Source organism: Strix uralensis, chromosome Z, assembly GCF_047716275.1.
Source record: "Strix uralensis isolate ZFMK-TIS-50842 chromosome Z, bStrUra1, whole genome shotgun sequence".
Lineage (NCBI taxonomy): Eukaryota > Metazoa > Chordata > Aves > Strigiformes > Strigidae > Strix > Strix uralensis.
The window spans coordinates 400,281-424,663 of record NC_134012.1 but is presented as its reverse complement, the minus strand read 5'-3'; the positions used below and the strand labels follow the sequence as shown (position 1 = coordinate 424,663).

The following is a 24,383-nucleotide window of genomic DNA, read 5'->3' as shown; positions in this document are numbered from 1 at the left end:
TCCACAACTTCCTTTTTTTTTTTTTTTTTTTTTTTGACATTTTACTGAAGATGACTCCTGGCTTTCTCTGCTAGTTCAGAAGAGGCAGGGGCAGGACACAAGCCCTAGAATGGCAAACGCACCCCACGTGGCGTTTCGCGCTTTGCGTTGGAGTTACCCACAAGAAACCAAGACGGGGCAAACCAGACGTACAAGGAGCTGCACTTTTTACCCACATTGGGCATCCAAACCCAGGAGTGGTCAGGAGGCCCCTGTGCTCACTGGGCTGATTTCCTGCGGTTTCTGCCATTCCCCATTTGCCCGCAGCCTTCAGTTCAGGGACCAGCACTGACACTTTTCTGATGGACGCGGAAGGATTCGTCGTCGTCCCCCTCCCTTTTACCTGCCAAGTATTTTGCTGACGCAGCCGTGGCTGACGCGGAGCTGCCGGGAGATGTCACAGGGCCGGACCCCTTGGTGGGCGAGCTCCACGATCCTTTGGCGAACCACATCTGGGAGGGGGCGGCCGTTCACAAAAACACCCCCCAGCTGATTCACGCCTCCATGTCCTGAAACACACACACACACAGGGGAGGGGGAGAAGGGCAGGACAAGAAGAGCTGTGTCAGAGTTTGGGACGTTTCCACAGGGCAGACCCCCCAGCCCAGCGCTCCCCGCTGCTGGGCATCCCCCTCCCTGCCGTCGGTCGAGCCTCCGGCTGCTTTTCCCCGGAGCACGGAGGCGATCACGGCCACGCTGCCGCAGTGACACTGGCCGGAGGGGAGAATCCTCCTGCCTGAAGGCAGATCGTGGGGGAAAATGGCCACGGGGAAACCACGCAGCGATGCCCGGCTCCCGGGACGTGGGCCACCCTCCCTCCGGCGCCAGCGGCCGCGTTCGCCCAACTGCGACTCCCAGGGCAGGCCCGGAGCTGCCCCGTGGAGAGGAGGCTGCGGGAAGCCTCTGGCTGCGCAGTCAGCGGGAAACAAGGCTGGGTGATCGCTCAGCCCGCACACTGTTTGTGTCTAAGCACGGAGGGGATACCTCAAATGAAATACGTGGTTTTGTTTTGGTGTGGTTTTTTTTTCAGATGCCTTGACTTAATCAAGAGGGAAAAAAAAAAAAAAAAAAAAAAAAAAAGCGCGATTTCTGCTCTTGTGATTTACAGCAGTCTTGGCAGGTATTATGATCCCACAAATGAAACATGAACACTCAGGCAAGCCCACTATATTATTCCTTTTCGAGCAGATTTGCACTGTTCACCTTTAGCAAGGTGAATCATATATCTGGTGGGAAACGGGACCCACTCGGAGGGACAGTAGTGAAACTGTGTAAAACCCGTGAACATGTGAGGATCCCAAGTGAGGAAATGCAATTAGCCCTCGTGCTGTTAATCATCCAAACTGTTTCGATGGCAGAGGAGTGGAGAAGTTGAAAACAAGCAATAGGGGCAGTGGGGATGCTAATTCTGAACAAAAATAATACAGGACATCTATTTGCGCAGGAGTTGAATGGTACTGAATAGGCTGACAAGCCAAACGCCTCAGTGTTTCTTAAAAAAAATAATTATACAGAGCTATTTTTATTTAAATCCGGCCATTTCACCGCTGATAAACTGCTGTCAAACTTTGCAAGAACCTTCTAAAACCGTCACAATGAATCCACGTGAAATCCGCGCTCGCTGAAGCCCGTGGCGAGCAGACGAGTGTCCGCGCTGCCTTCCTCGGTGCGCGAGGAAGACCCCGCCAGCGGCCGAGCCGGCAGCCCCGGGGCGCGGACCCCCGGGCGCAGGGGCCCCGGCGGCGGAGGGGACGTGCGGGGCTGGGACGGGCCGGTGGCCGAGGCGTGCGGGAGCCACCCCGCAGCGCTGCGGCGAGCGAGGGCGCCGGCTCGTCCCCATCAGCGGGATTAATTGTACGGAATGACGGGCGGCGCGATCGGTGCGACCGGCGAGATGCTGCGGCGGAGGTCGGGGAAGGGGAGAGGGAAGGGGCGGAGGAGGAAAGGGAAAGGGAAAGGGAAAGGGAAAGGGAAAGGGAAAGGGAAAGGGAAAGGGAAAGGGAAAGGGAAAGGGAAAGGGAAAGGGAAAGGGAAAGGGAAAGGGGAGGGGGGAAAGAGGAAGGCAGCAAGGAAGGAGGGAGGGAAGGAGGGAGGAAGGTAAGGAGAGAGGGAGGAGGAAAACAGAGGAAGAGTGAAAAGGGGGGGGGAGAGAGAAGGGGGAAAGAAAAAGAAGGAAAGGAAAGGAAAGGAAAGGAAAGGAAAGGAAAGGAAAGGAAAGGAAAGGAAAGGAAAGGAAAGGAAAGGAAAGGAAAGGAAAGGAAAGGAAAGGAAAGGAAAGGAAAGGAAAGGAAAGGAAAGGAAAGGAAAGGAAAGGAAAGGAAAGGAAAGGAAAGGAAAGGAAAGGAAAGGAAAGGAAAGGAAAAAAAAAGAAAAGAAAAAAAGAAAAGAAAAAAAGAAAAGGACAAGAAAAAAAGAAAAAGAAAAAGAAAAAGAAAAAGAAAAAGAAAAAGAAAAAGAAAAAGAAAAAGAAAAAGAAAAAGAAAAAGAAAAAGAAAAAGAAAAAGAAAAAGAAAAAGAAAAAGCGCATTAAGACATGCATTCCTTGGGGAAAGGGCCGATTCGCTCCCCGGAGTCAGTTCCCAGCCCCCGGGAGGCCGGCGGAGCCCGGGCCTGCCCAGGCCGAGACCATCCGACCCTGCAGCCGCCGGGGGAACAAAGGCGGGGGCCGCCGCCGTCCCTCCCGCCGCGCCGGGGGACCCCTCCCCAAACCTGCTACCGCCTCGGGAAGCGGCACCGGCGCCGAGCCCCCTCCACGCCCCCCCGGGGTCCCTCTCCGCAGGCCGCGGACGGGCGCCGGGGGCCCCGTCGGGCCGGGGGGCTGCGGGAGGCGGCGGGGGGGAACACCCACGGGGCTCTTACCCTCGGCCCGGCGCGGGGATGGGGGAGCGGGGCCGGTGCGCTACCCCAAACCCCGCTCCGCAGCCCGGAGTCCGTCCGTCCGTCCGTGTGTCTCCCCCCCCCCGGGGACGGGGCGAGACTCGGGGGCGCCTTCGGGCGGGGGGATCCCGGCCAGGCACCGGGCGCGGGGGATCCCGGCGGCCCTGCCCGGAGCCGCCCGCAGGGGTCGGGCCCCACCCGGTAGCCCCTCGCCCGCCTCGGCTGACCCCGGGGCCCGGGACGGCGGCTCCCGCTTTTCACCGGGGTCACCTCAACGCCCCCCCCCCCCGCGCCCCGGGGAGCTGCGGGTGCGGAGATCGTTTGGGGACGAACGGCCCCAGGGGCTCCCCCGCTGCGGCGGGGGGTCAGAGCGAAAGCACCGGGGTTTTAGTTTTGTCTTTTTTTTTTTTTTCCCCTTCCTTCTGTTTTGCCCCGAAATTCCCGCGGAAGGGATCGATTTCCCACGGCTGCGAGCGATGGGAGGGCGCCGCTGAAACCCGCCGCAGCTTCTCCCCCGCCCTGGGGGTGTCCAGCCCCACGCGGGAAACCCGTCCTGCGTGAGCTGCGCGGCCGCGGCCGCCGCGTCCTGCCCACCCCACCGCATCCCGCACCGCGGGTTTTGCGCCCTTAAAGTTCGCCTTTAAAAAAAAATTAAAAAATAAAAAAAGAAAAAAAAAAAAGAAGCGCGATTTGGTTCAATGACGGGAGAGAAATAAACGCGGGTTTAAAACGCGGTGCTGCCGCGGGAGGGAAAGTCCGTTTTCACGGGGGTGGCAAAAGCCCGGTACCGGCTGCCGTCCCCCCTCCGGACACCTTCCGAAACGGTGCGACCGACGGGAGGGAGCGGGCGGAAAACCGCGAGGAGCGAGGGGCAGAGGAAGGGAGATTTCGAGCCCCAGCGCTGGACGGTTTTATTTTGCAAACAAATTTCTTTAAGCTGAAGGGCTGCGGCGCGCCAGGAAATGAGATTAGTTCTCCCTCACATTTCCCCGCGATCTCTCCCCGTAACGCAGCGTTTAACTCGCCGTGAGAGAAAATGTCATTTCACATAACGCTCCGCTAATGGATAAATCTTCCCCGACCCCCAAGCACAACAAATCGCGCACGACCTGTTAACTTAACCAGTTCCGCTGCCCGCTCGTCCTGCCCGGCGCCGAGCCCGACCAGGAATTGTTAAAGCCTTTCTCTGGATGGGTAAAAAGAAAAAAAAAAAAAATCTCCCTCCCAGCCCCGCTGCGTGCCCTTCGTATTTGTTTGCCTTTTTTTTTTTTTTTTTTTTTAATTTGGTCGTTTTCAATTAAACGAATATCAAAATGTTGAAACAGAGGGAGAATATCGTACAGCAAACTTTTCCGTTCGTCGGAAATACCGGGTGGCTTTCTTTCCCAGAGATTTAGGGGGGGGAAAAAAAATATATGTATATATATATATACAGCACGTATCTATAGATAAGCGCGCGTGCATATACGCAGATACACACCTACAGTCAGGCGTGTGACTACACCCGTCTGTGCGTAAAAATACGGATTTCCCTCGGCTTTTTCTGCACGGGAAAATAAACCCGGGACAAGCCCGCCGCCCGCAGAGCCCCCCGCCGTCCCTCCACCGGTTCCCCCGAAGGCGCTCGGCGGCCGCGGCCGGCCCGGGCCCGGGGAGAGGAGACGGGGGAGGGCGGGGGGATGCGGTAAAGCAGCCCCGAACCCCCGGGGCCGTCGGGCCCGCGGTTTGTCCGCTCCCCCGGGGCGGGCGGGGGGAAGGGTGGCGGCGGCCTCGTCCGCGATCGCGCAGGGCCCGTCGCGGCCGTGTCAGAGAAGTTGAAGTGGCAGCCTACTTACTATGCATTGCTGCAAACGGGTCGTGCTTACAGTGTATTTCCATCGGAGCGTCCGGGCCGGGGGTGGCCTCGCCGAGCTGGTCTCGATTCGCCGGCGGCGCTGGGGTTTGGGGCTGGGGGAGGGGGCGCGGGGAAACAGCCGGAGACCGACCAAAAAAAAAAAAAAAATCCCCCGGAAAAAAAAAAAAAAAAAAAAAAAAAAAACAAAAAAACAACAAAACCAAAACACAAAACACCCAAAAAAAAGGAGGGAAAAAAAAAAAAAGGAAAAAAACCCCGAAGAGTCCCGCCCCGAGCGGGGTCGCGGTATCCGACAGCGCCGGCCGAGCCCGGCTCCCCACGCCGCTCGCAACGTCCGGTGGCTCCGTCGGGGGGAGGTGCGTGGGGGGGGTGAGAGGGTCCGAGGAGCGGCCGCCCCGGGCTGCGCCTCTGCTCCCGGCCGCTCCCCGCGCGGCCGCCGAGCCGCGGCACCCGCCTCCCGGCTCCGAGGCGGCGGAGGGGGGCGGGAGTCTCGGTCCGTCGGCCGGGAGCCCGGCGCTCCCCTCCCCGACGGCTCTTTGTGCTGTCGGCGCCGGCGGCTGCGCGGCGGCGGCGGCCGGGGCGGGCGGCAGCGGGGGCGGGCGCCCCGTCCGCGGGGGCTCGGTCCCGGGGCGGCGGCGCGCTCCGCCTGTGCCGCCCCCCCCCCCCCACCAACCACCCCCCCACCCCACCCCGCTCGCAGCGACTCGCGGAGCCGGGAGGGGCGGCGGTGGGCGAGGGCAGCGGCGGGGGAAGGTGTGCGAGAGGGCGGGGAGCGGGGCGGGGGGCCGGGCTCGCCGCGGCCCCGCGGGACCGGGCCGCCCCGTCAGCGCCCGCCGTCCGACGTGGGGCACCGCCGCGGTTCGCCCATCGCCCCGCCGGGCCGTGGGGCCGCCGCGGCCGCCCCCTCCCTCCCCGCCCGCCCGCCGAGGGCTGCCGGGGCGGCGGGGCGCCTGGTGGCTCGGGCGGTGAGCCCGGCGCGCTGCCGGCCCGCGGCGGGCGGCGGGGGTTGTGGCGGGCGGAGGGGGCGGGAACGGGGGCGGGGCGGGGCGGGGCGGCGGGAACGTGGAGGGAGAAGCGGGGAGGGGGTTTCTCCGCCGGCGGCCGGTGCGACACCGCCCCGGGACCGCGCCCCGCGGCCGAGCTGCGCGCCCCCGCGGAAGGAGACGCGGGCGGGCGGCGCTTCAGCACCGCGCGGATGGACAGCGGCGGGACGGGGCGGGGCGGGGCGGGGGGGCGGTGCCCGAAGCCGTCACTCAGCGCCGCGGCCAATCGCAAAAGTTAAACTTGCCGGCGCCGCGCATTGGCCGCCGGGAGGCGCCGCCGGCTATTGGACGGCCACGGGCCAATAGGGGCGGGGGGGCGGGGCCGCGCGGCGCGGTGGGCGGGGCGGGGGCGCAGCCACGCGAGACCGGGGGCGGGGGGGGGGAGCCCCGGGGCCCCGCGGGACCCCCCCGACGGCCCCGGCAGCGCGTGAGGGCGCCCGAGGGTGCTGGGCCGGGGCTGCGCTCGGGGTCCGGCCCACCCGCGGTCGCGGCGAGGGAGTCGGCGGGCCCCGGGGAAGGGCCGCGGTGGCGGGCGGGGGCCGCCCCGTCCAGGTCCGACGGGTGGGGACACGGCGGAGCCCAGCCCGCCCTCAGCCCCGACGGGGGGACCGAGGTCCCGGCTCCCCGCCCCGCTGCGCCCGCGGGGCCTCGGCGGCGGCGAGACCGAACCCCCCCCCGCCCCCGACGGCGGGGAACGGGCGAGCGCGGGGGGGAGTTTTCGTGGAGCGCGGGCGCGGTGGAGCCGCCGCGGGGCCGCGACGGGGCGGGGGCGTCCGGCCGGGGCCGTCGAGGGCCCGCGCAGCCGGGCCACCGAGGCGGGGGCCGTCGGGCCGGTCGCCCCCCTCCGCTGCTCGGCGCCTCGCCCCGGGAGAGACCTGGAGGTGGGGGGGGGAGCAGGGCCGGCGCCCCTCCCTGCCCGGCCTTCATCCCTGCCTGCGCTCCCCCCCTCCCCCCCCCCTCCTCCTCCCCGGCCCGCCCTCCCGCGGGGACACGGCGCGGTCCGGCCCGGTCAGAGCCGCCGGTGCTGCCGCTCCCGCCGCCCCCCGCCCCCCCGCTCCCCCCCCCGCCGGCCCCTCCCGCCGCGCGGGGCGTGCGGCGCGCCGCCATGAAATGCTTTTATCGATTAAACGATTATTCAGGCGATTTAACTAATAAAAGGCCCCATCGATCGCTTCGGGATCGCGTTCCGCCGCCCGGCCGCCTCTGCCCGCCCGGCACCGGCCCCGCGCCCGCGCCGCCGCCGCGCTCCCCGCGGGGGGACGCCGACGGACACCCGGGGGGCCCCGGCGCCGGCGCGGAGCCCCTCCGCGGGACACGGGGGGGTCGGGGGGGGTCGGGGTCGGTCTCGGCAGCCGCGGCCGCGCGGGGATGCGGCTCCGCCGCCCCCAGCTCTGCCCCGCGGGTCCCACCTGTGCGGCCGGAGCGGGGGGTCGCGTAGGTTTTCTCCAACTCCATCCCGCGCTCTCAGGACTTGGGGAAACGGAGAGAAAAGTTTCCACGTCGTGTTCTTATCGCCTTCCTTTTCCTTCTTTTTTTCCTTTTTCGCTCGTCTTGTCTTTTCTGCTTTGCTTTCTTTCTTTTCCTTTTTCTCCTCTTTTATCTCTTTTATTTCTTTTTTTTTCTTTTCTCTTTTTTCTCTTTTCTTTTCTTTTCTTTTCTTTTCTTTTCTTTTCTTTTCTTTTCTTTTCTTTTCTTTTCTTTTCTTTTCTTTTCTTTTCTTTTCTTTTCTTCTTTACTTTTTTCTCCGTTCTTTTATATTTTTTCTTCTTTTCTCTTTTTTCTTTTTCTGTCTTTTCCTTTCTTTTCCTTTTTTCTTTTTTCTTTTCCCTTTTCCTTTTCTTTGCTTTTCCTTTTCCTTTCCTTCTTTTTTTTTTATTTTCTTTTTTCTTCTTTTCCTTTTTATTCTTCTCGATTTTCTCTTTTTTTCTTCTTATTTTCTCTCTTTTTTTTTTTTCCTTTCCCTTTTTTTTTTTTTTTTGAGGGGCTCTCGCAGGTTGGAGTAATTCAACTCTTCCGCTCCCCGCCGAGCTTTTGCAGCTGATCACTGAGCTGAAACTAAACGTTTTAGGTGGAAAAAAGCCTCTGAAGGAACCGTGAAATGATTAAGAAACTAAAGAGCTCCTCACCATGTGAGATCATGTCCTGTTCTCTAAAACATCACAAGATGTCCCCAGACGCAGCCAAAACCCAAGAAAACTCTGACATCTGCTGTAGCCGAGAATCAAAGTTCGCTCGCCAACCAGCAGCCCCCCGAGCGCTCCGGCGGCGGCTCCGGAGCGGCAGCACCGGCAGCCCCGCAGCCCCGGCAGCGGCCCCCGCCCGCTCTGCCCCCGCCAGCCCCAGCCCGTCACCAACTTTTCAGCAGAACCGACTTCCCCTTCCCGGGCCGGGGGGTGACGCTCAGCCCCGGGGCCGCGCTCCCCGACGGGCCGGGCCGCCGCGGGGGCGGGACGGGGACTCGCCTGCGGGTGCCTGGGGGGGGCGGTGGGGGGACCCCCGGCTCCCCGCATCACCCCCGGCCCTGCCCTGCCCTTCTCCCCTCGCTTGGGGAGCGCCGCGGACCCCGGGGTGGGGGCGGTGGAGGTGCTGGGGGGGCCTGGGCGGGTGTTCTCCGCCCTGGGGGAGGGGGGCTCCCCTCGCACCCCCCCGTTTGCACGGCGGCCTCCAGCCGGTACCGACCGGCGGCTGCGGACCCACGGCCGCGTCCGGCAGGCCTCGGCGGCGCGGGGCAGGGCGGGGAGAGGGGCAGGGGAGAATTCACCAGGCCTCGAGCGCTCCCACATTTATTTTTCAGCAAAACGTCTCGGGGGGGGGGGGTGTAGAAAATTTAAAAAAAAAAACTTAAAAATTTTTTTAAAATTTAAAAAAAACAAACTGGCGTTCCCCTTCCCAAAGGACAAAATAAAAACTCGGCCCCGGGGCGTCTCCCGTGGAACCGGGCCCCGCGGCAGCTCCTGCCCGCGCTCGTCCCTTGCCCACTCCCACCCGCGGCCTCCCACGGACCCCGCCCCGACACCGAACCGTCCGCGGGCGGGGGACGCGGGTGCGCTCTGCTCCCCTCCTCGCGCTGCCCCCGTCGGCCCGCGGGCCCCTCCGCGCGTGGGGTGGAGGGGGCAGCGGCGCCGCGCTGCCCCGCGGGCAGGGAGAGGAGCCGGGGGTGGGGGCGGTGAAGGGAGGGACCTCCGCTGCCTGCAGACAGAGCGGGCAGGGGCAGCCCCCTCGGGCCGCATCCTGCCGGGACGGAGGGACGTGCCCGGATTTGGGGCCGGTGAAGGGGCTCTCGAAGCTCCCCCGGGTCGGGGGGAGTGTGACACGGACGCGGTTCTGTTCCCAAAATATTCCTTTTTCCCTCCCCCCCATCGCTCCGCCGAGGACACCGAGGACCGGCGGCCCCGGACGGCTCCGCAGCTGGGTCGGGGTCGGGCCCCCCCGGCCCCTCCCGGCCCTCGGCTCCGTCCTGCGAACAGCGCGGCCGGAGGGAGCCCGGCTCCGGCCTCTCGCCCTTCTGCTTCCCTTTTCACCAACGTTTCTTCGCTCTCATTTGCTTACGCGAAAATAACCGGCGGCCAGAGCCCGTTTTCCGCCGGCTCGCCCCCAAAATATCAGCCGCCCTCCGGGATCGTCCTTCCCCCCCCGCGCTGCCCCGGAGGGGAGGGAACCCCAAAAAAAGCTATCCAAATTAACAGCACACACACACACACCCCCCCATCCCTCCAGATGCTCGCCTCTCCCGGCCACCCCGGCTTCTCTGACCGTAGGAAAACGAACGAAAAACACTTTATTGTCCTAAAAAATCAGGCCGCGGGTCTCCCGGCCCGGCAGCGCAGCCGCCTGCCCGCCCGGGCCCGATCCTGGTGGGGAGGTGGCAGAGGGGCTGCGGCGGTGGCTGCAGGGACACTCACGAGACCGACCCGCGTGGGTACCGCGGGGATCCGCGGGGGATGCGCGTACGCGTATCCGTCCGCCCCGCCCGCGGGCCGCCGCCGTGATCGCCCGCCCCGGCCTGGCCCGCGGTCGTGCCCGTTGCCGTCGGGGGCGGCTCCCGCCAGCGCGTTGCCCCGCGGAGGCTTCCGCGGGTATCTGCGCCCCTCGCTCCCTGCCCGGTGCAGGGGGGGCAGCTGCGGGGTGCGACCCTTGGGGTGAGACCGGCGCTGCTGTCCCCTCGATCCCCCCCCCCCCACTCCCTCCCCATTGAGGTTCCTTGGGCCGGAGCCGACCCCCGCGGGGGGGTCCCGGGCCCCATCCTGCGCCCTGCCCCAGGGTGCGGAGGGAGGCCGGGTGTGAGAAGCCTGTGCCCCATGGACACCCAGGAAAAGCCCCCTCTTGTCCCCACAGGGGTGCCAGTGGGGCTGGAGGCAGCCAGGATCCCACCACTCCCAGGAACCATCCCTAAAAATAAAACCCAAGAAAACCCCCCACGGCCCCAGGAGCAACTTCTCTGGGGACACGAGATCACAGTGTGGCTGAACCCCCTCGGGAAGGAGACACCAGGGAGCCAGCCCTCCACCAAGCCGCGGCCTCAGTTTTGGGGTGCTGCTGCACTTTCTACACACGGCAAGAGTCACCGACAAGACGAGGTGGTGGTGCCGCAAAAATTTGCTTTTTGGGGGTTTTCCAAATCGTTGCCTGCCTTCTCTCAGGTGATGGGAAAATCATAAACCCGGCCTAACTTTTTGTCTCCCGATCCCTGACGTAACGTTGGGATGCAAAGGGATAACCCCCACCCCAGGAGGCTCACACTGCGACCCCCGGCACCGCTCAAGGTCCGGCGTTAACAGATCCCAGACAAAACACCTGGAACCACCAGAGTAAAGTATTTGCACCCCCCCGCCTCCCCAGGCACCAGCCCGCTCAGCTCCCTGGGCAGCCTCCCTGTCCCGAGGCGTGGTTAGTCATGGTTTTGGGGCAGAGGGTTGTGCAGAGCATCCCAAACCCAGGGCACCACCTTTGCAGTTGTTTGCGTCTTCTGACATTTCTGTACAACGCACCGATACTGAGCGTGGAAGAGGGGGAGCGCTGCTGCGAATGAGGACCTGCCTCTCGGCCTCAGCGGGGCCAGAGCGGGGGGGTTTTACTGTTTTTGACATGGCCGCCACTTCTCTGCAGCACCAGAGTCTCTTCTTCTTTTTCTGATGTCTGTCATTTTAAATTCAAAATGTGGGAGATCTGGTGGTGATCGCGGCCCAGCATGTCCCCAGAGATAAAAGTGAGCTCCGAGGCGGGTGTGCTAATTACGCTAAATCATTTAAAAGGTGTTAGATGGGCCGTCCCGTGAGGCTGAGAGCACTTGGGCAGCATCATCCAGTTCACTCGGTGGTCTCCAGGCACAGGCAGCCATCAGGAAGCGAGGCCGGAGAGGTGCGAGCATGGAGAAGAGGGACCCCGCTGGCAGCGACGTTTTCTGGGGTGGTCCACGCAGAAGAGGTGCTTTGACCCCAAAATGATGATCTGGCTGGAGGTGAATGGTGGCGAGACACCCACAACCTCGTCATCGCTCCCTTTCCCCCGGGGCAGAGCCGGGGCGGCGCAGCTGGCAAAACCAGCGGGTTTTATTTCCGAGCGTGTGAGAGGAGGGCAGGAAATGCTGAGAGACTGCTCTTTTTTTGGTCAATATGCATTATTACTTTTGCTGTCCCCTCACCTACCCCTGGCAGGTGTCTCTGAAGCGCTGCCGGCTGTAGCAGGGCGCGCAGCGCTGCAGGGAGTCCTTGTCGGGTGTGTTTGGCAGAGAAAGTCTCGCGGCAGGGAGAACCCCAGCAGGATGAAATACTTTTCTGAAAGAGCCACCGGTCCCGCACCCCGAGGGCTGCTCCTCACCACCTCCCTTTCTGCACCCCCAGGACTTTTTTTTCTCCAGTCCACAGCGATACAGTGACCAGGGCCTGAATTTTTGGGGGTAAATTTGTGTCGAAGCAGAAGACCAACCTCGCTGATCAAAGCAATGAGCAGCCTCAACCTGCTTTATCAGTGCAGTGTGGGAGGGTTCAGGGCCAGAGCGAACGCTTCAGTCCCCTCCCTGGGACACTTTCACTGATCTCGAGTGTGGTTATTTTGATAGTTAATAAGACATGGTTTTAAAAGTCAACTTTGCAGAACTTTCTGCCGGGTGACACGCTTACATGCACAGCCGAAAACGAGCCAGCATCCGAGCCACACCAGATGCTGGGTTCTACCTCTTCCTGAGAGCTCTGTCAGAAACCCCGCTGCATCTTCTGAGATTGCTGCGGTGACGTGGTGGAGCAGGGGCCTGTCCTCCTGGGAGCGCGGGTGGCTGGACGGCAGAGCTCAGGCTTCCCCACAGCTCCTCATCCAAACCCAGTGGAAGAGTGAGACGCGAGGCGCAGTCGGAGCCGGAGCCCCCCAGCCTGCGGGTCGTCCCGGCAGGCTCCTCAGGAAGAAAAAGGGCTTTATTTTCAGATGCTGTGGTGTCTGGGGGTGCCGAGCAGCCCCTGCCTTGCCCGGGGAGCCGCAGCAGGGCCAGGGGACAGTGGGAGGAGGGGAAGGTTGCCGGGCCCTTTGACACAGGGGGGACATGGGGAGGTGCAGCGGGAGGCCTGGGCAGAGCAACGGGCAGGAACCAGGTGGTCTCGGCTGTAGCTCAGGGGCCTCGGAAAAAGCACCCTCGAAATCCACCCTTGGTCACTGAGCCTGGACTTTAACCATGGCCCTGGGCACCCGTCACACGAGGCTGTAGCAGCATGGAGGAGCCTGCTGCGGTGCGTGGAGGAACACCTTGCTCAGTTATAAGCCCTGCTTCCCTCTCTCGGAACGCATCCTCCCCTGGATATTTTGCAAAGAGAGGCCTGATTTGTCTGTGCTGCGAAGTAAAGAAACCAAGAATGAGAATTTCTTTATGGGAGCTCTGGCTGGAAAGTGATCGGCTCTACCATACAACGCTTGCCTTTCCAGTCTCTCTCGAGAAAGCCAAGAATAAAAATTTCAACCCAAGTTCATCCTGTGCTGTAACTTTTGTGTTTGCTGCTATTAAAACTTTGGAAAGGGTCAAATTGATTCCTTTGCTCCGAGAATTGCTGGGAGAAGAGGTAGATTGGAAGGTAGGAGGTTAAATCACTGAACAGTCTGCTCCCAACAGTTGCCAGCAAAGAGGAAAATACAGTTAAGTGAGCCCTTTGCTGGACATAAAAGTGCCCAGAAGATGCAAGCAGAAGACAGGAGGTTAAGAAATCTGAGGCTTTCTCGAGGCTCAAAAGGAGACATACCCAGGGTATTAATAGTTATCTTTCCGAGATTAGGTTTCATGTTAATAACCCGTTTCTCCCTATTGATTGAAAGAAAGGGTGGTGGGTCACAGCCTGTAAACACATAATTAACTCTAATCAAATAAATGGCCAAGATCAGAAACTGGGAAGCATTCAGAGTCCAGCTCTGTCCAGAATCTGTCTAGATCAGGTATTTAATACCTACAGGAACATGGTACAACATTCTCCTGCTCCTCCTCGGGTAACTGGTTGATTGTTAAATAAATACATATTTAGGTCGACACGCTGCCATGTACGTAAGGAGATGCCGCTGTAAATCCCAGCTGTCAAAGGATTTCTCATCTTAACATAATTTGCTTGTAAAGAGATTTCAAATTTTCCCTGGCATATTTATTAGATACGTGATAGTACATGCTTTAGGTTGGTGTTTTAGGCACCACCTTTCAGTGGCTTGCAGAAAGGTTTCCTTCCACACATTTAGGAGCCACTCCAGTACATGGAAGAACATTGAAATACACATTTTATCGTGCTAATCACTGGAGCCTTCGTGCAGCAGGGGCTATATATTCACAGCAGATATTCAAAGGAGCCCTGCACAAGCACAGATGAAAATGTTTGTTCATTTTCAAGCCCCAGGCCACGGTGTTCCAGCCCAGGAAGTTCTTCATTCACAGCAGCCCTGGGTAAAATCCTGGTTAGACTCATGGGCTGGGGAGGGTTTGGGCAGGGCAAGGTGGGATGCGGGTCCCGGGGTGTGGGTCTCGCCTCTTAAATGGGCGCTGTGACCAGGAGCCGAGGTGAGCAAAGGACTTGCCCACAGCAACTTGCCAGATTTTCATATCTGCAGAGGACCACCAGGATCAACTCTGATGTCCCCCCCATTACGAGCAGATGTCTTTTTGACAGGAGAGGCTGAAGCCCTCAAGCTGGGTTTTTTTAAAAATCTCTTTCCATATGTGCACCCAGCACCACCTCCCGGGGTCCCTGACTAAGCAGGTCTGCCTTTCATGCAGCAGTTTCACGTCATGGCCACGCAGCCAAACCTGCACCCCCCTCTCTCCCCCCCATCTCTTCTCTACGGCCGCCTCGGAGGAGCTGAACTCTCAGAGGACAAATTGTTTATAACCATCGCGCAACGTCTGTCCCCTGCAAGAACTCCCTCAACTGGCCCCTGCTGGGCTGCGCCAGCGCAAATATCGCTGGAAGGGGAATGACAGGGGCTCGTGCCTGGGGAAGGGGCCGGGGAAGGTGGTGCTGGGTGCTGGCAGCGACCTGTGGCGCTGGGCTGGCGCGGAGCAGCCGGGGCTTTCCCAGGCAGAACCTGCAGCCGGGGGCTCGTCGGATGCCAGGAAGGAGCAAATGACATCGGCTGGGCCCGTGTGGAGCTCGGATGCCCTGGACGTGGTGCTCGAAAAAGTAATTACGTCTCTTGCCAGCTCCGCTCTCCTCCTGTTGTTTTGCTGCTGAGGGTCCCCACCACCGCACCCTCCCCACATCCAGTCTCTACAAAATGGAAATGCCGGTACCGCGGCGGGAGGTGGCAAGTCGCACCCTCACAGAGGCGACTCCACCATGGTTGGCCAATGCACGGCTTGGCCAGCCGAGTGCCACCTTCCCTGTCCCTGCATCGCTCCCTCTGCTCAGCACGGGCGTTTTTTTCCAGGGACTGTTTCCTTTGTTTTGCCATCTGACAGGATGCACAGGGACTGGGACAGCCTCCCGTCCTCCCCGTTCGCGTCCCTCTCGGCTCTCCCAGCCCTGCTGAGGCTGCCGCTGCTCACGTCCAGGGCCACGCTGCTGCACGGCGCAGCATGAGAACAAAAGTGTTGCCCAACGGGGAAAAAAAACTAAAAACAAAAAGCCACACTTGCTGCTTGCACTTCAACTTATTTTACTTAAAATAAAAAGGTTTATTGCCTTTTCATTTCAAGAATCAGCTCCTCCCCTTTTGCTCTCGCTGCATTTCTCTCACCTGCACCCCAGCCATTAGCCTCATAGTAACTCACACACTGGCATAAAATCAAACAAAGCCTTTTTTTCCCCCCTGGAAACGCTCCTGAGCCATGTCTCAAACAGCCAGGCTTTGGAAAACGCTTGAAGAGGCTGAAGCCACCTCCAGCTCCAGGTCCTGTGCAGAGACAGGCGTCCGCTGCCCGACACAGACTGACGGGCGGATCCACCCGTGCAGGGGCTGTGCAAGGACCGTCCGCGGGGTGCGGGTGACTTCAGCTGCCTACAGCCACAGGCCGGGGGCGTTCTCAGCCCTCACGTTCCTTTGAGAATAATTACCGCACGAGATGTTTTTTTCCCCTCCTTAGGTATTTTTGGCATAATTTCTTTTTTCTTTATTTGCATTCACTCTAATTCTGCAGGGCAGGGGCTGTGTTTAGAGCAGGTGACAAAGAGCTCTGCCCTTTATCATCACACGGCGTGTTGTAGCGAGCTGGAGACTCTAAGAACAATACAGAAATCTATTTCATTAACTGCAGATACTGCTCACCTCCAATTATACAGCTGTATGAAAATTACTAAGTGTGAAATATAAAAAGGTTGTCTTGTAATTGAAACCTTTTTTTAGTTAAATTTTGAAATCAATAAGAAGAAAATTAAAAAAGAGCGGTTTGATAACACTTACCCTGTTTGCTCAATATCTAGCTATAACCACCATGAAAAGCCATTTACCCTCTGATACGTTCTGCGGGAAGGAAAACTGAAGACTTTCCTAGCTTACTTGCTTTAAAATACAGTATTTCAGCTAAGCACAAGATGAGGCAACACGTCTGAGCAGAAACACAGGATGCATCACCGAAAGGCCAAAACTCTGGTGATGGCGGCCGGCAGGCAGGGCTCCTCCACCCTCCCACTCCCAAAAACTGCTGTGCAAAAAGGCTTCGCCCACACCCTCGGGCACCAAATCCCTGACGCTGCCCTGGTGATGCCTTGACGTGGGCTGGGGACGAGCCCCGGCCCTGCGGGGAAGGGGCCGCGGGGCCCAGCCGTGGGCTGGCACCCTTGGGTTGTGCCGCATGGTGCTCCCTGGGGAGCGCTGCATAATTGCCTGCTCAGTGGCTCAAACGGGAAGAAAAGGCTCGTTTTCCCATAAATCTAGTCTCTTTTCTCGGGTGGGAGATCCCAGCAGATGGTTTGGTGGAGCTGTGGCTCCAGGTGGGTAAAACGGTACCCAATGGCTGAGCCCCAACGTGTGGATGGGGCACAAGCCCCGGGTCGCACGGGGTGTGCTCGGGTCACCGCGGCTCCTGCAGCCTCCAGCACGACCCAGACTGCAAAGACGAGCCCTCATATCTGGCGCCGCTAAAGCGGAACAAAACATGCTTTAGGGGAATTTCCTCACTCTGCTCTGATATTTACTCTGCTCATTAATGCTGCTATTTTAGTTTTGTCTCTATTTCTTGCCCTGTAGGACATGCATTATTTTGAGTGTAGCAACGGATTTTGGGGGGAGTTTTTCTGAAATTTTGCAGCGAGACACATGGGACATTGTTAACCCCTTGTTTTCTGAGGGCACGTGCCAGGCTCCCAGTCTGGAGACCTCTCTGGAAACGTGAGGTGTGACAAAGACCTTGCTCTTTGACAGGGCTGCCTTTCTCTGCTCCCCTCCCTGGCTTTAGGACCAAAGAAACCATCCTGGCCCATAGTCCAACCTCACCCCCAGCACAGGACCGGTGGAGCTTGTCTGCTTGGGAGGGCTGTAAACTCGTGCTGTGCAACTTGGCCTGGGTGATCAGCGGGGAGTTCCCCATCAATCTGGGTCGTTCTCAGAGAGGATAACGCCTGGGCATGGAGGACAGAGTTCATATGTGCCACTAGCCTGGATCGGCGTGTCCTAAGATCTGCCAGACCTATGTGGTTAGGGCAAAAAGACCTCAAGGTGATGAGCAACACAAAGATCTGTAGAAACTCTCCACCGCTGTTATCTCATACTTTTGTTTCAGATTTTGAGGTACTTTTTGCTAAAAGCTCCACCACGTGGGTTCGTGTGAAGCTCGTCAGGCTGTCAGCTCTCCTTGGAAGAATCAACACTTTTAGCATCTGCGAGACAGCGGAGGAGAAGCTACGAGAGGCAGCTCCTGAGCATGCAGAGCTAACAGCAGATAAGAAGGGCCCGTGTTAAAAGAAAAAACGTATTATTTTGCTAATGATGCTACAATTCCATGGCTGTTGACCTGGCACATTTGGCTGCTGAGGGTTGTCTGTACCACCTCATCCGCAGGAGCGGCACTGACGCACAGCAGACGCTTCAATGACCACCACGACCAGAGGCTTTGGGAGGGAGCACGGGCATCTCGGACCGAGTCCAGCCGTCTGTGCCTGCCCTCTGCACCACGGGGCCAAGTGGTTGCGCTCCCAGCACCATCAGGAGAAGACGTGTCACCCCCCGACCATCCTCATTGCCTCACAGCGAGTAAACTACACGCTCCAGACAGACAGAATATCAGCAGGGCAGGTTCCCCCGCACCCCAAACCCTCCTCAAACCTGCGCTCACTAACTAGCAAATACCATCACCTCCGCAGGGGCTAGAGGTCTGAGTACACTCCCCAGTATGCCAGCTGCTGTGCAAGCTTCACCCTTCCTGGCTCCTAGTATTTTATTTTTTTTAAAAAAAAGAATACCACTAGTGGGCTTCCTCCCTCCACATCCACGTGTTTTTAAGAAGCCATCATGGTGAGATAGCAGACCCGAAATGCAGACCCTTGTCTTGTCTAGGTAAGCCAGATCTCATAGTAGTTAATTTTATCAGCATAGCAAATCCTACCTTTCAGCTGGTTGAAATTCAGTCTAACAACTTCATTTGCTCTGGTTCAGTACTGGCATTTTAAAATATAAAAGTCTAACTGCAAACTACTGTCTTTAATCCAGCCTTCAGAACGTGGGCCTGAAATTTTAAAACCACACAGAAGAAGGGCTTTTCTGCTTGCTGTATTTGCTATCTGAATATTGCAAATTATTTTAAAAACAGAGTTGTACATGTATATCAGATATCATTTGAAGTAATGAGTGTATTTTTCTAATCTTCCCAATGCCAACCTAACAACCCATTTCCAATATCATGCATAATAATTAATTTGTTTTCTGTATAGTAATAAGATTAACAACTTCACATTTACACGGGGTACTGAGTTATGTTCAAATAAAATAAGTTCTAATGAGAAAAATTGGAAGTGGCAGCAAATCAATGTTCCACTCAGCAATCCAGGTTCATGTGTGTTTGTCTATCTTTTCTGCATGTATTTTTGTCAAGATTCCACTGTAAACAAGATAATTTCTTTCATGTTGGGTTAGCCTGGGTAAATATGTTTAATGAACAACAAATACATTGTAAACATTGAAATAAATCTAAATACCTCAGAAAACATCCTGGAAACTATAGGGTGCTTCAGCAGATGTACAGAGCACTAAATACGAGGCTGCACTGCATGAACTCACCGCACAGAGCTGACACCAGCACAGCTTGATTTCAGCATAATTCCTAAGTGCTTTATTTTAAAAGATCTACCCGCCTATTTCTAAGGAGCTTCTTTTTGTCAACAGGGCCAGAAAATTTGCCTTTTTAAAGTAAAATATCAAAACACTAGCAGAAATCAATGAATTCTAACTAAGCAAGACAAAGATTAGAGAGATTTCTAGTTCTTTCTAGAAATCAATATTCACAGAGGAGTCAGTGCTAAAACACACAGCAGCGACTGAACCTAAACCTCCAGGATTTATCCTAAAAGACTCCAGGATTTACCCTAACACCCCTTTTCCTGGGACTCCCACTTAAGTCCACACCTCTCAGGCAGCGCAGCAACCAGGTGACCAGTGTATTTCTGCAAAACATGTGAATGAGTCATTTTACTTGAGCATTTCTGTACTAACACTTCAGGCATCCCTCTGCCTTCCCATGAACAGGGAACTTGACACCAAAGGAGCAGCAGGTCTCCACCACGGTTTATAGCCGAGGCAGCCATGCGCTGCCTGTTGCGACACCTGTGACTCCCTCGAACGCCAGTGAAGCCCTCTGTTACTAGGCAAAGCCCCTACATCTTTCCAGGGCAGGATGCTCACAGAGGGTGAAGGCACTTTCCACGCCACCAGTGCAGAGGTAATTGCTGGTGTCATCTCATCCCAGGCAGGAGCTGCTCAGAAAGGGGAGCCGGGGGTTCCTGGTCAGGACGTTTCTCCAGTCATATCTCCACCAAACCCCAGCAGAAGGTATTCTCCCAGCCAGTGGGAGGGATTTTGTCCCTTATCCTTTGTATTCTGCGTGACTGGGTATCAATCAGCTGGGGGTGAGCAGCCACATTGTGCATTACCTGATTGTATTTTCTATTATTGTTATTGTTTTATTTTATTTCAATTCTGAAAATGTTTTTATCTCAACCTATGAGTCTCCCTTCACCTCTCCAATTGTATCCCCCATCCCCCGGGGCAGGAGGAGGGTGGGCAAGCGGCTGCGTGGGGTTGGGCTGCCGGCCGGGTTTAAACCACAATGGTCATCTACAAACACACCCCTCTCTGCTCCCTGAGAGGAGAGCCCCTGCCCAGAGGCAGACCATGGCTGCTCTACGTGGCTGCAGGTGACCCAGGGGGAGGAGAAGCAGAGGAACTCGTGTGCCACCCAGCAATCAAGACCTGAACCTCTGGGTCCTGTAAATGAGACAGGTCCTGCGCAGGAGGGACTGAATCTGCCACTGTGTGCTCCATCAGCACCAAAAATTGCATTTTCTGCCTCCCCAGGATCATCCCTGTTGCTGTGGGGCTGCACTGGTCCCCATCCCTGATGGTGGCCCTCCAGCTCCCCGCGCTGCAGACACCTTTCCTTTCCTTCTATTATTCCCAAGGCCACATTGATATTTGATGAACACATTTTTGCCAAAGCTCCCCACACTCGATCCTGTGGGCTAGATCTAGTTGGGGAGGTGGGCAGGAGGTCCCGCGAATGACCCCAGAGTTGGGGAGGTCTCTGCGGTGGGAGGCAGAGGTGGGAGCTCCCTCTCCCGTCATCTCCCACCGCTCCGGAACTGCCACGTTCAGCTCTCAGCAACGCCGGCAGCTGCACGGGTGCTCTGGGGAACCTGCAAGGAGCAGCACAGCAAAGCCGACCAAAGCCACTCGCTACCAGAAATGTCTCCTGGCCTTGCTGCACATGTGGGCAAGGTAACAGGATGTGAACATCTGAGTCCAATTTCCAGAACAAGCCTTTTCCAGCACACCATCCTGCCTTGGCCACAGTCTTGGGTTGTAGGGCGAGCCAAGAGGGAAGGGACGCGTCACCGAGGAAAAGTACTGGGTTACAACCTGCATGTCCCCTTTGGACGTCTGCTTTACCATGGGAGATGGGACTCAGAGTCCCTGTGTCTGCTTCACAGAATCCCAGAACCATCTGGGTTGGAAAAGCCCTTGAAGTTCCTCCAGCCCAACCATGAACCTCACACTGACTGTTCTGAACTCCACCAGATTCCTCAGTGCTGGGTCAACCCGACTCTTCAACCCCTCCAGGGATGGGGACTCCCCCCCTGCCCTGGGCAGCCCATTCCAACGCCCAACAACCCCTTCTGCAAAGAAATACTTCCTAAGAGCCAGTCTGACCCTGCCCTGGTGCAGCTTGAGGCCATTCCCTCTTGTCCTGGTGCTGGTTCCTTGGCTCAAGAGACTCACCCCGCCTCTCTGCACCCTCCTTTCAGGGAGTTGTAGAGGGCCATGAGGTCTCCCCTCAGTCTCCTCTTCTCCAGACTAAACTTCCCTTCTGCTTCCCTTCTGTCACCCGTGGAAAGCCTCGGTCGGGTTTGCCCCAAGAAATGTCGCGTGACAGTGGGACCTGCCGAGGCCAAAGTGGGGCCAGACCCCGTGCTGGCATGGTGGGGCAGGGTCCAAGGGCAGCTGTGCCTCACCGCAGGGACCAGCCCCAGCATCGCCAGCAAGGCTCCGAGACTGGCCTGGCCCTAACTGCTGGCTGGAGAATGGTGAAAATGAAGCAGCTATTAATAGCTTGTTTGTATAGTTTCCGGTGTACACACATGTTTCCTTGCCTAATTATAGGTGGTTCAAGCTTCACTGCCTAACTGAGCACGGCCGTCACTTCCCATGAGATCTTCACTTGCTTACACCTTCACCAGAGTTTAAGAGTTTGGGCCAAAATTTTCCACACCATGTATGTGACTCAGACTATGGTTTGGTTTTTGGGGGGTTATTTTGTTTGTTTGTGTGTTCATTTTCTGAAAAACCTTTGATAAAAAGTAACTTTCTCAAAAACACAACAATCATTGCTGTATTCCTACCACAACTCTTTTTGCAGAATTATTTTGCGTTGGAGCACTGCTTTGACCGGTTTTTACCATAAGAACATCACACTTTTGCGGCAGGGGACTCCTCAGGGTTACACACCTACTTTTCTCCACAGAAGGACATACATGTTTGAGGACACTGTAAACTGCTGGTTCATACAGTGTCAGCAGAGATTAGGCAACTGGCTGCTCAAACACCCGCATTTCCACCTACGCTGAGCAGCATCTCAGCTTCCTTCCACTTCCTTCCTCTCCCCGGCCCAGCCACGTGTTGATTTCATAAGGTCAATGAGTAGTTTGTTCCAGCGTGGTCTGAACAGGGCGTCCCGGGAAGGCTCTCCCCTTCGGCCTTGCCTTTGGCCTCCCAGGGCAAGAAGGGCGGTTCAGCAGGTCACCAGAATTTGGTCCTTTCCTAAACACCGGTACTTGACATCAGGACCGACATGTTCTGTACACACAGTGTAGCCTGTCTGCCCACTGATAGCAGCCAGTCTGTCTCTCCAGCACATGGAAGACGTGCGTAAGAGGTGTTCCGAGATATTTCTTGTCTACTAAATGCAGGGGATTCGACTAAACAGACCCAGTGGTTGCTTCCTCCAGCTGCTCCTAGAATCATAGAATCATTTAGGTTTGAAAAGACCTTTTAAGTTCATCGAGCAGGGACACCTCATCTCCATCACCTTGCTCCAGCACTGTCCTATGACACCCTTCCACTCGTGCTATTCTGGACCACCCTGCTCCTAGCGACATGGAATACCTGGGCAGGGTTGGTTGCCCTGAAGAGATCAGCAATTTTAGCTAATTCCATTGCTGAAATAAGTAGCAGGTCAACAGGATGCTCAGCAGGATGTTGAGCTGGGTATCTACTACTTATTTCAGCAATGGAATTAGCTAAAATTGCAGTGTTTAAAATAGTTCTACAGACATCATCATGGCCATGACGTTCTTGTGCTGGCAGATGTGTTTTACCACCCCTCTTCCCATCAGCTCGGGGCGGCGCTGCCGGCCTGTGGCTCTCACTCCTCCGCTGGCACAGCAGCCATCGCTGACTGGCGTCCCCTTGCCCTGGCGAGAAGCAGAGAGCTTTGCCTCCCCAGTCACATGCTGCCCCCGAGCAACTGCCTGCTTTGCCTAGGCTTAATAAGTCCCATTTGCCTTCAGAGGAGACATGGTGTTCTGCTCTCACGGTGTCCCTGGGGATGTGCCTCTGTGGTCTCCACAGCAGAGACCAAACATCCTGAGGCACCCACAACTGGACATGGTGCAGAGCTGCTCTCCCACGGACACTTCGCCACCACAGAAAGTGACTCCACTCCCAGCAAACAGGCTCGCACGCCAGCTTTCTGCATTTGTGATGTGAAAAAGAGAATCCAGAGGCCTTCGGTCGTGAGCACCAAAGCTTTGGAGCCTGGAAATGCCACCACGGGCCATCCCTGCGGCCCTGCACGTCCCTCCGAGCAGCGGGAGCTCTCCTGGAAGGCAGGAGGGTTGCAGCAGGGCTGGGGCTGACTGGACACTGTTAACCACACCATTCCTGCTCCATTTGTCCTCCTGAAATGAAAAGCAAAGGGAGAGGCAGTGGGCTGTGCGGTGGCCTCGTGGTTAAAACTGCGGCATCCGAACTAGTGGCTGTTGGCTCTGGCAGCGCGTCGGCTGTCACCTTTGTCCGCTCAGGCCACTCTGGGCTTGCTTTGCCTCTGCAGTGGCCTTACTGGCTGTGTTACCACTATTTGCTCTACACCTCGGTGCAAGACACCTGGGGTCTGGCCCTGTCAGCAGCCAGCAGCTGCCGAGCACCATTCAAATCAAACCTCGCCTCGCAAACGCACAGGGGAGCGGTGGCTGAGCTCTGCGGGGTGCTGCGGGGGGCCGGGCACCTCCCGGCACAGGTCCCTTCTCTGGCTGCAGACCCTGAGCCTGGGGAGAGCAGGGCCACAGGTCTGCAAACGCTCAACCTGGCAATGGTGACCACGGAAAATCCCAACACTCTGGGTAGTGCTGGTCTGCAGCCGGGAGACTGGCACAGTGTGGTCCCAGGGCTTCCCCCGGGTCCTGGTGAATCCACGCGGCAGCGGCTGGCATGCCGTGTGCTTGGGTGTTGTCAAGCTGGTTTGCCTGGGGGGTTCTGCACAAGGTGCTGTTCTGCCTTAACACCCTGGGGTGTTAAAAATTGAATATCTGCAGGAACGGGCTTGAGAGTGAGGAGACACTGAGAGCTAGCTCTGCCTTCCCTGAGTCCCTGCATCATCTCTCCTGGCCTGCCCACCCTCGGGGTGAGACGGGGGGGGGATCTTCATGTGAGATCTTCTTCCCATGAACAAGAACCACGAAGGCCACCAAGAAGAAACATGGTGCTGGAGTCGCATGGAGTGGGACATGTGGCTTACTCCCCCAGCCTGGTGCGGGTGTCTCTCCCCCCACCGGGTGCTGCCCGATGAGGTCTGGCTGTTCTGGGGGCCCCCTGACTCAGAGCCACTATATGGTGCCCTCCCTCTCCTCTGCCAAGTCCTCAAAGAGGCTGCAGTCTCCCCGGAGGGGTGGGAGGGCTGGGTAGGGTTCCTCTTCCACAGCTGCGCCTCCTGGCTCAGCTGGGTCCCAGCACCAAGGCAGGGACCGATGTGGGATACAGAAAAGAGAAGAGGGGTTCACCTCGGGGCAGATGGGGTAAGCTGGAAAACTCGCTGGGTTTAACTGGAAATCCTGGTGCGCAGGAGGAGGGTAAGCTGGAACACAAGAGGTAAAGCTGCCTCTGCCAGGGGCGTGCGCGAGAGGATGGCTTCTCTCGAGGACTGGTTCGTGTGGGCAGATTGATGGTATTTCTCTCAGTTTTCTGACAGAACAGGTAAAATCTCCACTGACGCTGTTTCCAGAGTGGGAGCGAGGTGAGCAGTCATGGATCTCTGGTAGAGAGGAAGAGAGATTGAGTGGTAAAGAGGGGAGGATCGGGGGGAGGGGGGTCCCATGGTGACGCCGCGCTGGCGCGTTGGGTGCCGCGCTGCTGCGGGGTGGCCAGCCTGGCTCTGTGCTGCCAGGACAGGTCCCATCCTGCCCTGCCCCACTCCG

At 57.8% G+C, this 24,383-nt stretch overlaps 2 protein-coding genes across 3 annotated transcripts in view; one reads left to right on the top strand and one right to left on the bottom strand.

Moving 5' to 3' along the window:
- Window positions 1-8,127, bottom strand: part of PAX5 (paired box 5) — a 136,840-nt gene extending 128,713 nt beyond the window's left edge. For both annotated transcript variants that reach the window (XM_074856358.1, XM_074856356.1), the window contains exons 1-2: window positions 7,224-8,127; window positions 383-548 (exon numbers count right to left, since the gene is read on the bottom strand). In XM_074856358.1, the coding sequence (XP_074712459.1) occupies window positions 383-548; window positions 7,224-7,269 (212 nt within the window). In that variant the 5' untranslated portion in view covers window positions 7,270-8,127. The remainder of the gene's footprint in view (window positions 1-382; window positions 549-7,223) is intronic.
- On the top strand, window positions 1,901-4,126 carry LOC141938425 (uncharacterized). The gene is made up of 2 exons (XM_074857304.1): window positions 1,901-1,947; window positions 2,189-4,126. The coding sequence occupies exons 1-2, from the start codon at window positions 1,901-1,903 to the stop codon at window positions 3,408-3,410; spliced, it is 1,269 nt and encodes a 422-aa protein (XP_074713405.1). The 3' UTR covers window positions 3,411-4,126.
- Window positions 8,128-24,383: the final 16,256 nt, after the last annotated feature.

Bases quoted from the DNA above. Each gene is read 5' to 3' on its own strand.
- LOC141938425 (XM_074857304.1), top strand. From the start codon at position 1,901: ATGACGGGCGGCGCGATCGGTGCGACCGGCGAGATGCTGCGGCGGAG. The intron at 1,948-2,188 runs GTCGGGGAAGGG...AGGGGGGGGGAG, and splicing joins GGCGAGATGCTGCGGCGGAG to AGAGAAGGGGGAAAGAAAAA.